At 37.7% G+C, this 13,441-nt stretch overlaps 1 protein-coding gene across 1 annotated transcript in view; it reads right to left on the bottom strand.

Moving 5' to 3' along the window:
• PIK3C2G (phosphatidylinositol-4-phosphate 3-kinase, catalytic subunit type 2 gamma) overlaps positions 1 to 13,441 on the bottom strand; it is a 576,625-nt gene that overhangs the window by 396,206 nt on the left and 166,978 nt on the right. Inside the window, exon 16 of the mRNA XM_006888484.1 lies at positions 4,155 to 4,248. Within this exon, the coding sequence (XP_006888546.1) occupies positions 4,155 to 4,248 (94 nt within the window). The remainder of the gene's footprint in view (positions 1 to 4,154; positions 4,249 to 13,441) is intronic.

The raw sequence follows: 13,441 nt of genomic DNA, 5'->3' as shown, positions 1-13,441 counted from the left end.
TTGATTTTGAATCCACACAAGACAAAATTGTCAACAACTTCAATATTTTCTAGACCTATCATGACAATGCCTATTGGCCCAGTAGTGATGATTTCTGTCTGCTTGGTGATCTTGAAATACAATCCATATTGAAGGCTGCAGTCTTTGATCTTCTGTAGCAAATGTTTCAAGTCCTCTTCAGTTTCAGTGAACAAAGTTTTGTCATCTGTATAACCCAGATTGTTGATGAGTCTTCCTCCAAACTTGATACCATATTCTACTTCATAAAGTCCAGTCTCTCTAATTTTCAGCATACAGATTGAGTTTATATTTAGCTGGTAAAGAATATGTGATTTTAGAATATTTCTTATATTAGAGGAGGAGTAGTTTTTTTCCTCAAGAAAGTGCTGTTGTTGTTGTTAAATTTTGTCGAGTCAACTATGGCTCCTAGTAACTCCAAGAACAACAGACTTGAACCCTGTCCTATTTGTGCCATCTTCTCATTCCTGATATACTTGAGTCCACTGCTTCAGCTACTGTGTCAATCCATCTCTTTAAGAGTATTCCTAGGGGGGCTCTGGTGGCCTAGTGGCAAGGAGCTGCAACTACAATCCCAGAGGTGCACGGTTCGAATCCACCAGATGCTCTGCTGGGAAAGGAGGGACAATCTCCTGTACCAGTCAGATCTGATTTGACGGTACACTCATACAAAAATTTTTTTTTAAAAAAGAGTATTCCTCTCTTATGCTATCTCTCCGCTCTTCAAATCATGATGCCATTTTCCAAGGACTGGGCTCTCCTAACAACATACCCAAAGTATATGAGACATGTTTAATCATCCTTCCCTAGGTAGCTCTTTGGCTGCACCTTCACTAAGACTTATTTGTTTCTCCTTTTGACACCCCATAGGATATTCAGTACCCTTCTCCAACACCACAGCTCAAAGGCATTGATTCTTCTACTGTCATCCTTAGTCAATGTTCAACTTTGAGATGCATAGAAAGTAATGGAAAAGACAATGGTTTGAATCTGATGCACCTTAGTCTTCAAATTGACATCATTGCTCTTCAGTACCTTTGAGAGTTCTCTGACAGTAGACTTCCCCATTGAAACACATCTTTAGATTTCTTGACTGCCGTTTCAAGCCTGCTGATTGTGGATACAAGCAAGATGAAACTGTTAACTACATCAATCTTCTCTACGTTTTTTATAACTTGCCTGTTGACCCAATGGTGAGGATTTTATTTTCTTGATGTTGAGATGTAATCCATACCAAACTCTGTAGTATTTGAGCTTCTGCAAAGAAGTGCCTAATTGTCCAACTATCTCATTCTTCATCACTTTCAGCAAGCAAAGTTGTGTCATGTGTAGGTTATTTAAGAGCCTTTCTTTGTCATGCCGCATTCTTCTGCATAAAATTTTGAATGATTTGCTCTGCATATAAATTTAACAGGAATGGAGAGTGGATACAGCCCTGACACAGTTTTGAGATACTTAGTGATCTCCAGGAAGGTGATTGGGAAGTCCTAATAGTTATAGTTGTATGTGAGCTTGGCTATCTATAATTTTCTGGTATGGCAGTTTTGATATAGTGACTGATAATAACTGATAAAATGTATTCATTTATTTCATACAATCAAATAATGTTATTACCTGTACAATTAGATTTACTATGAATAGTCAATCAGTTGAAAATGTGTTTCCATAAGAATGTGGCCTGCATATCTGGCAATTGCCAGTTTATTTTTGTTTCACTTTAATCTTGCAACTGATTTGTCACCATCTGACCTTGGGATTTTGGTACTTAAGACAGCAGCTTTTCATATTTTCTGCTAATCTCTGATTTGTTGACATCAGAAACTAGTAGCCTGCTATCTTACTTGACTTGTTGATCTTAAATTTGTTAGTCTCTGCAACTATGTGAATCAGGAAAAGCTTCTAGCCTGGTAACTGATTTCCACACTAGGGAGTTTGCAGCCTCAGTAAGGACGTGTGTTTTTAAGAGAGCTCTAGTGGTAAGTAGTAGTGCTATCGAGTCAAAGGCAAGTGATTCAAATCCACTAGCTCCTCTGCAAAGGAAAGATGAAAGATCTGCTCTCAGGTATTACATAGGCTCTGAAAAGTCAGCCAGGAGTTAGATTTGTTCCAACTTGATGACACATTATAACATAAGGGTGTGATCCATTTCCTTCAGATGAATATCTCTTTTGTCCCTCATTCAACGTAACCAAATTTATTGCTTTTGAGTTGGAAGTGACTCACAGCTGGCCTTCCATCAGGTTTTGGGGGGCTGTAAGTGCATCCCTGGAGGGACACTGAAAGAGAAGATGATTCTGGATGGCTTGGATTGACACAGTCTCTGGGATAATGGAACTAGGTGTATCAGAGATAGTGAAACAGGCTCAGAGTAGAGCAGGGTTCAGAGCAAGTATATATAGAGGTTCTATAAGTCTTAGGTGAGTCAATGTCACATCACAACAATAAAGTGTATGGGAGGAGATTACTCATATATCTCCTATAGGGTGGCTCACAACTCAAATTTCCAGAAAGGCACTGTCTTAACAACGAAATTCTTTATGGATTATACCACCAGAGCTCCCAAATACATTTGATTTTATTTACTTCTCTAGAAAGGCCAACGTAAGTCAAAAACAATTATCAATTGATTAAGTAACCTCATCTTTAGATTAAAAATAGAACTTTGGTTGTCATTTTGTATCTTTCAAGTCATGTGACAATACTACCACTGAAAACAGCAACAGAAAAAGTATCTAGTAAAATACCTTGTTCTATATATGATCAAACTTATTCTACAAGGTAAAGTGTTTTAACTACCAAACTAATACTGTATCATCTTATATGAACATAAAAACAAGTAAGAATATATTCTGTACTTTAGACACTTTAAGCACAAATGCATCATAGTAGTATATCTCACATGTAAGCAATTCAACTTGTGTTAGTAAATACATGTTCCATGTTTTACTTTAGTCTAAGTCCTTGCCTTTGCCCATATTTTCAGACTATTTATATAATTATTATATATTCTTTTGTAAAACTACTCTGCTGTCGTTTTGTACTATTGATTTGGAACCAACCATTAGCTGACCTTCAAGAGGGTTTTCAGAGGTAGTAAATCACACAGGAGATGATTGACCATTGTTCTTCCATGGAGCTGCTGCTGGATTTGAACTATGTATCTTTACATTGGCAGCACAATTCCTTATCACTAAGTCTTAATTTAATGCATAGAAAATGTGTGCTTTAGAAGATACTTTTATAAGGTTTTTAATAAATCTAAGACTCCTCTTGAAAAGTCAATAAATTTATAAAATGTGAGGAATTAACTACCAAATAGTTATTTTATAAAAAATATCTATTTAATCCTTTTAATAGTTATTCATTTTTTGTCTTTTTTTATTAATTTTAATGAAAGTTTACAGACTTAGGGTTCCCAGTCATTCATTGTTGTACTTTTCTCCTTGCCCCCCCTCAACTAACTTTTCTCTTTGATAAGTAAAAGAAAAACTCTGTCATTTGTATGCAGTCCCTCCCTCCATGTGCAGCCTTCATTCTGGACTCCTGTCATGACAATAATACCCAATCATATATCCCTTTTAAACAGCTCTCTCCCTCACTGCAATGCAGCATACATAATTCCTCCCCTTCTTCTCTACCTTCCCTCAACCCTAATGTCAGTCCTGTTTTACAGTGGTGGCCTATGCAATATCTGTCGTTTTGTGACTGAGATATTTCATTCAGCATAATGTCCTCTAGGGTCATCCACTTTGCATAATATTTCATGAGTTCCTTGTTTTTCAGTTCTGCATAGTATTCTATTATGTAAATATAGCTTTATAGATATAATACTTTTAAAAATTTCATCATAAACATTGAAATTATAGTTTTCTTTTAATTACTAAATGAAATTGGCCTTTTCTCCTTTTTACATTTTATCCACTCAAAAAAAAAATAGTTTGAGAGGAAAAACATCTTTTCTAAATTTTCCTGTTATACTTTTGGTTTCCCTATACTGTCAAATGAATTATTACTTATTGATTTGGTTGCCAAATTACAATATTACTTTTATTAAATCTACTGTTGATTCACTAGGATCTTAAGATGGAATTATTAGTAAAAATTCTGGAATCTATTTGCAACTGTACTGTTCTTACCTGAACTAGCTGTGGGAGATATTCCAAGAGTTCGTCATTCAAGAGGCGGTCTAATTGTTGAACTGCTACTTTACGAATTTCTTGATCTGGAAAACTAATAGAAAGTAAAAATGTCCATTAAACTTTAAGGTGTGAGATAAAACTTAATATATGTCAAGGAGAACAGACAATAGATGAGTGAATTAAAACCATACATATACCAGTATTGTTGTTAGGAGCTGTTGAGTGGTAGATGACTCATAGTGACCCTATGAAAGAAATAAATGAGCACTGTTCATAGAGTTTACAGAGGTAAGCCATTTCGGAAGTGGATGCCACTCCTACTTCCAAGTTTCTTTTAATCGGGAAGCTCTACCAAACACTGTTTACCATGGGTAACCATTAATATATTTGGCACGTCAGTATCACAGTGTTTAGCATTACAACAACATCTGTACAGGAATGCACAGATCAGTGCTATAACACTTAGAAGAATGTTTGACAAAAAACAATTTAAACCAGGCCCTAATGAATTTTTAACTAGGAAGCTGTATCACCTCCCCTCATTCCCCTTAACGAATCAACTTTTCTCCTTAATGCTCACCAAGCTTGGTCACCAAGCTCCTATAGAAACCAGCTTCTGTAGATGGCTTTCAAAATGGATTCCAGCCTCATGCTGCCAACCTAAAGGCTTTTTAACTAGGATGCTGTATTCCCTCCCTTCACTCCCCTTAAAGAATCGACTTTCCACCTTAATGCTCACCAGTCTTAGCCACCAAGCTTCTGTAGAAGCCAGCTCCTGTAGATGGATTTCAAAATGGATACGAGTGTATATCATCAAAATAATAATTCTATAATTAGTTAACAAGATCATTATTACCAAATAATAAATCATTTTTCCTATTTTATGCTCTCACAGTTCTTCTAGATACATGTTTGGGAAAGCTGAAATTAAGTTAGATTCCAGCCAACTTTCTTAACTATGGTGGCATTGTCTGTGTTGTTGTTGTTGTTTGGTGCCATTGAGCCAAATACGACCCATAATGACCCTAGGAACAACAGATCTATTCCTTTTCCTATCCTGAGCCGTCCTCACGCTTCCTGCCACACTAAAGCCCAGCGCAGCAGTCAGTGTGTCAATCCACCTGGTTGAGGATCTTCCTTTTCTTTGCCAACCCTCTTCCTTTCTGAGCATCACGTCCCTCTGCCTTTCCTAGCAACATGTCAAAGTATGACAGGCAAAACTTTATCATCTTTGCCTCTAAAGAGCACTCTGGCTGCACCCTCTCCAAGACATATATTTCTTTGTTCTTTTGGCAATTCATGGAATATTTGGTACTCTTCTCCAACACCACAGCTCAAAGGCATTGATTCTTCTTTTGTCATCCTTAGTAATTTTCCAGCTCTCAGATGCATAACAAGTGATTATAAAAACCATAACCTGAATCAGTGGTTCTCAAACTGACATTACTACTCCTAAATAATTTGAAGAGGTTCCTAACTGCAGACTTTCCCAATACAATATGACTCCTAATTTCCTGACTGCTGGTACCAAGGGTTTTGATTGTGGATCCAAGGACGATGGAGTTGTTGACAGTTTCAATCTTTTCTTTTCCATCTATCATGATATTGCTTATCTGTCCAGTGGTAAGAATTTGTTTTCTTGATATTAGCATGCAATCCATATTGGAAGCTATATGTGTTGATCTTCTGAAACAAGTGCTTCAAGTCTTCCTCACTTGCAGTAAGCAAGGTTGTGTCATCTTCATAACACAGGCTACTGATTAGTCTTCCATCTGATCTTGATATTATGTTGTTCTTCATAGTGTCCAGGTTCTCAAATAATTTGCTCAGCAAACAAATTGAATAGATATGAAGAGAAAATATAAACATGATGAAAACCCTGAGTCTGGTATGAAGACTGATTTGTAATTAGAGGTACATACTAACTTGTCTGTTTGTTGTATTTGGGGAGAACCTTGTTCTAATCGGTATGACACTTGTCTGTCAGTTTACTGTACTGAGATAACTTGTAGAGGTTGCTGTGAAACTGAAAATTATGCCACTGCTATGTCAAATGTCACAAGGGTTACCCATGGTAGATAAGTTTTAGTAGAGTTTTCAAATTAAGGCACACGAGGAAGCAGGATTGACCATCTGCTTATTAAATAGCAGGCCTCTAAAAGCCCTTTGAACAATCTGTGGAGAGTAAAAAAAAATTGTGGCCTCGAACTACATGCCTTTGGGATTGTAGTGCAGCTTCTTGCCACAAGGCCATTAGAGCTCCCTACTATTTCTTATTAATAGTTTTAAGTAAACAGTAATTTTCAGACTAGAAAATCACTTTCCTAAGATTAGTAAGTTATGGTTTTACTTAAAGTACAATGAATACAACCTGCTATTCAGAATGTTAAACCTTAATCCTGGTGCAGGCTGCTGACTCAAAAACATAGAACTACAGGATACAATAACGTGGTTACTATATATATGAATATTTTACAGAGATTTTAATCAAGTAAAATGATTACATAATTGACCTTTGTGTCACATATGGAATAAAACTGTGTACTAAAAAATAAAAAAGACAAAAACATAAACAGTAAGGACATTGAATATGCAGTGGCCCATGAACAACAATCTGTCTTAAAAGAAGTACAGCCAGAATACTTCTTGGTATCAAGAATGGTAAGGCTAGTTTACATATTTTGTTTATATTATCAGGTAGGGCTGTTACTTAGAGAAGGACATCATATTTACAAAAGTAGAGGATCAGGGAGGAAAATAGAGATGCTCAGTGACATGGATTGACACAGTAAAAACTACAATGTGTTTAAACACAGAAGTGATATTGAGATAGGGCAGGATCAGAAAAGGTTTCATTGTGCATAGTTGCTATGAGTCAGTGTCGAGTTTCTTATTGAGTTCCAAATGCAACTAATTCCTCATTTACCCTTCAGGAGGTTTTTCAAGGCTGTAAATTGCATAGGAGGAGATTGCCCATTTCAGTGGAGCAATAATGAATTCAAACTGCCAGAGAGGCACTGACTTTGGGTTATCAGAACAATTGGCTAAACTCTACACTACCAGATGACAATCCTATTCCGGAGACAATTAAAATTATCACTGAGTAAAATTGTGTTAGATTCCTACCCATCAGAATAATTAATGCCAATTATTTCCAAGCTTCTAGGAAGTTTCTGAAGATAATATGTAGCTCCATATTACTTTCACAAGTTCTGTCATGATTTTTTATTTACTAGATTATCCGGGAGGCTGGGCTCTATGAGGAGAAATGTGGGGTCAGGATTGGTGGACGATTTATCAACAATCTGCGTTATGCGGATGACACAACCCTGCTTGCTGAAACTGAGGAGGACCTGAAGCGCCTGCTGCAGAGTGTCAAGGACTGCAGCCTACAATATGGATTGAGGCTCAATGTCAAGAAGACAAAGATTCTCACCACTGGATCAATCGGCAGCATCAGGATGGAAGGTGAAGAGATTGAGATTGTACACAGCTTTCGTTTGCTTGGCTCCATAGTCAACAGTCTTGGCACCAGCAGCCAGGAAATTAAAAGGCGCATTGCCATGGGAAGGTCTGCTGTTAGGGACCTCTCCAAAGTGCTGAAGAGCAGTGGTGTCTCTCTGGAGACTAAGGTGAGTCTGATACAGGCCATGGTCTTCGCAATCACCTGTTATGCATCAGAGAGTTGGACAATGACCAAGGAGGATAGAAGGAGAACTGATGCCTTTGAGCTGTGGTGCTGGAGAAGAGTACTGAGAATACCATGGACTGCTAGGAAAACAAATACATTTGTCCTGGAGAGGGTTAAACCGGGTGGCTCCTTGGAGGCAAGGATTCTGAGGCTCCGTCTAACTTACTTCGGACATGTAGTGAGGAAAGACCGGTCCTTGGAGAGGGACATCATGCTTGGGAGGGTGGAGGGATGGCGCAGGAGAGGAAGGCCCTCTATGAGGTGGATTGATTCAGTGACTGGGATAATTGGGATGGGAGTGTCAGAGACAGTGCGATTGGCACAGGACAGAGCGGAGTTTAGGGCTGTTGTACATAGGGTCGCTATGAGTAGCAGGCGACTAGACAGCACATAACAACAACAACAACAACTTAAATATGATTAAGTATAATTAAGGATTTGATTAAAAAATTAATTTTAAATAAACCAGTTTTCAGGAAAAAAACCCCCAAGAATTCACAAACCCAATCTGAACAGCTTAAAAAGAGAACAAAGTGCTTGGAGCTACTTCTTAAAAAGCAAACAAAACTCCAAAGTCCTTTGTATAGGAATTAATTGCATGCTTTTCAATCAGGCAGGAAAGCTCTCTGAAGACTGGCTCTCAATATTGTGGAGGTCATCCAACTTTAAAGTCTTTAATGCCCAGTCTCTTTTCAGCATATCAGGTTACTGAAGGGTGAAATGAATACTATGGCACTACAGAGTTAAGGAAAAATTGGTATTTCGTCAGCTGTCCTTGAAGAGAATTTCAAAAGTAACATTTAAATAGGCTGCATATTTTTTCGTCATTTATACGGAGTATTCTAATTGTCTAGGATTGAAAAGTCCTTGGAAAAAGACATTGTGCTGGGAAAGGTAGGTCAGTGAAAGAGAGGAAGACACCCAAGAAGAAGGATTGACACAGGGACAAGTGTGGAGATCATGATGCAGGAGAGTGCAAGATTCTGACCTGATGTTCATAGGGTGGCTGTGATTCTTAGCCAACTTGAAGGCACCCAGCAATAATAACATCTTTATTGTGGTAAAAAAATTCTAAGGTTAGTTGCTAAAATCTTTTACTTCTGACCTTCAAATACTTTCCCAATCATTTTCTCTTTTGAACATTCTAGCAATGAGGTGTAGTAACAACTTCTATTCAGGTCCATCTCAGGACGTCCTGATAAGGTCAGAAACTCTCAGACTAACATAAAGTAGAGACTGAAAGCAAAAATAACCAAAAGGGCAATAAAAATGCAAAGCCAGAAGCAGGTCGGCTTGTTTCAGCATATAAAGATGTTAGATTCTCCTAACTGAATGTGATTGACTCTAATTTATTGGTCTCAATTATTAAACCATTTGTCAGATACTTGTAGACATCAAGGTCAGTTTGAGGACCTCTGGAAGTCTTAGAGAGATTACGTGATAATTTGTTAAGCCAAACACTAGCCACTCATACTTTCTGTTTCATCTATATTATGTGAATGACAAAACAGAAAGCAGGGGGAAAACAAACATGTTAAAAAAGAACAAATTTTTTTGGGAAGGTTATAATCTAGATATGCGTTTCCAATTCCATGGTGGCAGAGAAATTTGGTCTGTATATAGGGATGTTTCAATATCTACAGAGTAGGGATCAAACTCAAATTCATTGTCTTGGAACTAAAAGTAACTCAGAGCTGACCCTTCAGCAGGTGTCTGAGGCTGTAAATCACAGGGGAGGAGATTGGCCATCTTTTCCTTGTGTAGCTGCAAGTGGATTTGAATTGCCAGAGATGTGGTCTTTGGGTTAGCCATTCAACAATCTTAGACAAGATCACTAGAAATCCCCTCTTGTGATGATGTTGTGGTTGTTTTTTACTATAGCCTCTGGAAACTATGAACTTAGAGAAATGATCAAAGTTGTATTATTGTTCAGGTCTTTTGCTCATAGGGTCACTAAGAGTCGTCTATGACTTGACAGCACTTAAAACAACAACAGAGTAAGAACAGACCCATAACTGACCCTCCAGCCAGAGTTCAGAGGCAGCAAATTGCACAAAAATTGATTGCCCATCTTTCTCCGCCAGACTAGCAGATGGTAGATTTAAACCATATTATCTTACATTGGCATCAATCTACATATATGATGGAAACATATACAGATGGAATGAACTATCTTTACTCTTAAACAAGGAGCTCTGGTAGCTGAGTGGCAAGAAGCTACCTTGCAATGCTGAAGGCATGTCAATTCCACCAGCTGGATGGACAATCTCCTCTCATATGATTAACCTTCCCTGAAAATACAATGGAGGGTCAGCTATAAGTCAGTTCTGACTTGACGGTATGCAACAATTCCCAAATTGTTTCATTGCCATATTTTCTTCTTCTAACCTGTATTACCACACGGAATTCCCCAATCTCTAAGGTTGCCTCTGTTTTCCTCTCTTCACTAAAATTTTCCTTTTTCTATTAGGTAAAATTCTCTGCAAATTTCCAGACACTTTGTACAATCCCTAAAAGCTTCTCTATGTACCATATATTGTGTGGTTTGAGGGCAGGATTCCTCATGTATTTATTTCTAATTCAAGCATTTCTAATTGCCTAATCTGTGGACAGTCAAACAAAGTAACAAAGTTCCCAGTAGCCTTTATCATTATCTAATAGACTTTAAGCAGGAACCTCTAGTGGTGTAGTCCATGGGGCATTGCAAAGTGAACTCAAAGGCAGTGCATCTCTGGTGTTTCAAATCTACAGCTACTCCATGCAAGAAAAATGGGCAATTTTCAGCCACTGACAGCTGGTTGGAAATTCAACTATGAGTCATTTTGACTCAATGACAATGAGTTGAGTTGAATCAGTTGTAAAGTTCTGTTGACTTTCCTATTCTAAAGTGTTATCATCTTTGCACACTTTTAATTTCGTCTGCAACTATCGAGTATAGTTAACAGCTACCTTATACTTTTATGAGTGTTTTTCTCAGTGATATATTATAAAATTTCCTAAGGTACTTGTAAGCTCATTTTTCATAAAAAGAAACGGCTTTCTAATTTAAATGTACCTCTCTTAAGTCCCAATTGCTTATGCAAATATTAAATTTCAGCACTCCAGATTTTCTACTGCCATAGTATTGACTCTAGTTTCCATTATAGCCAATTAGTATAGTATTTTTAATCTGAAAATGCATTACCTCCCCACCCTTGTGTGCATTATGGCCTCTGCTCAGAACACCTCTTTTTTCTTCTAATTAAATTCTGATATTCTTTCAAAAATGAGGTTGAAATATTCTGGAAGATAAAAAAAAAAAAAGAAAAAAAGAAATATTCTGGAAGATAACAATCTCATTCTTTCATACTCTCTCTTATCATCAAAGACATCGAATGGCTCTAATTGTAACTGTTGGTAAGTGTTAGAATCGTTTACCATTACACACACAACAGTAAAAATGTGGAAACAACCTAAATAACTATCAATACATGGATGGGTAAACACATTATGATTGTTGTTGTTGTTGTTTTGTGCACTTCATGGTACATACACACATTGGAATATGACACAACCATAAAGAATAGTGATGAGTTTGTGAAATATATATGAATCTGAATATTATTCTTAGTGCAACAAATCAATCACAAAAGGAGAAATATTATGGTGTCTCATTTATATAAAAGAAAATAAAAAATAAGTATACACATGCTGTTGTTGTGTACCATTGAGTTGGAAATAACACCTAACTGACCCAAAGCCAGTTTTCAGAGGCAGTAAGTCACACAGGAGGAAATTGCCCATCCTTCTTCCATGGAACAGCTGGTAGATTCAAAACTCCTTTTTTAGAGATTGCAATGCAGCTTCTTATCACTAGGCTAAAGTTATGAAGTGATGAGAAGGGGGAGGGGAAGGAGTATCACTTTGTAGACAAAAGACACTTATTATATTTAGTTTCTGTAGACAAAAGACTCTTGATATTTAGTTACAGTAAAGGCAATATCCAATAAGAGTGCAGTTCTAAGAAGTACACAGGAATAAGGGCTAACTTCTGTAAATTCTACAGCATACACAATTTTGTGACAATAAGAAAACATATGGATATTTGAGTAATTACATAGGTATAGGTATATATATGCATTTAAAAAGCATATATAAGTAGATGAACAAGTATATATATATGTATAGATGATGTTATGTGTTGTCAAATCAACCACAACTCATAGTGACCCTATGCACTATAGCTCTGAAACTTGTCCTATCCTGAGCCAATCTCACTGCCTCTGAAATACCTACCATGATTACACCAGCTACTATATCAATCCATGTCACCGAGGAACTCTCTCTTCTGCATGTAGGCAAGTAGTGTGTTCTATACACACTACTTGTTGTAGTTGTTTTTAGGTTCTATCAAGTCAGTATGACTCAGAGGGACCCTATGAACAAAAGATCTGAACCCTGCTCTGTCCTGTATCATCCTCATAATTCCCAGCATCAATTCCATCTGGTTGAGGGTTTTCCTCTCCTTTGCCAACCCTCCCCCCTTCCCAGCATCATGTACTTCTCCAAGGAACAGCCCCTCCTAGCAACATGCTTAAAGTATGTGAGGCAAAGCCTCATCATTCTTGCCTCCAAAAAGCACTCTGGTTGCCCTCTCCAAAAAAATATCTGTTTATTCTATTAACCATCCATGAAATGTTGAGTGCTCTTCTCCAACACCACACCTCAAAGATACCAATTCCTTTTTTGTCATCCTAATTCACTGTCCTGCTCTTAGATGCATAGCAAGCAATTAGAATGGCTATGGCCTGAGCCAGAGACACCTCAGTACTCAGAATGACATCATTACTCCACAATAATTTTGAGAAGTCCCTAACTTCAGATTTTTCCATTGCAACACATCTCCTTACCTGACTGCTGGTACAAAAGTTATTAGTTGTGGATCCAAGCAAGATGAAGCTGTTGACAATTTCAATCTCCCCTCCTTTCATCATAATGCAGCCCATTTTTCCAGTGGTAAAAAGCTTTGTTTTCTTGACATTCCATTGAAATCCATATTGAAACCTGCATTCTTTGATATTCTGCAATAAATGCTTCAAGTCCTCCTCACTTTCAGCAAGCAAGGTTGTGTTATCTGTATAATGCAGGCTATTGATGAGTCTTCTTCCAATCCTGATGTCACACTCCTCTTCATAGAGCCAAGCTTCTTAGATAATTTGCTCAACATACAGAGTAAATAGGTATGGAGAGAGTGTACAACCCTGACACATTCCTGTCTTCACACAAAAGCCTCTGGGTACAGGTATAGGTTTCACATGAGCATACTGATGTACTATAGAATTCTCATTTTCCTCAATGTCAGCCACAACTTGTTATGATCCACAATGACCCTCCAGTTGGTTTTTAGAGGCAGTTAGTCACACAAGAGGAGCAGTTGGTTGCCTTGAACTGTGGGCCTTTGGGATTACAGAGCAGCTTCTTGCCACTAGACAAGCTCCTGGGTGATTAATTTTCTCTGAAAACCCACCAGAGGGTCAGCTATGGGTCACTTCTCAATTGACAGTACACAATGAGACAGAGACAGAGAGAGGCAGAGAGAGGGAGGGAGGGAGGG

This window comes from Elephantulus edwardii, unplaced genomic scaffold (genome assembly GCF_000299155.1).
Source record: "Elephantulus edwardii isolate Elephantulus edwardi_28Jun2011 unplaced genomic scaffold, EleEdw1.0 scaffold00067, whole genome shotgun sequence".
NCBI lineage: Eukaryota > Metazoa > Chordata > Mammalia > Macroscelidea > Macroscelididae > Elephantulus > Elephantulus edwardii.
The sequence above is the reverse complement of the archived record's forward strand: the minus strand, read 5'-3'. Positions and strand labels throughout refer to the sequence as shown.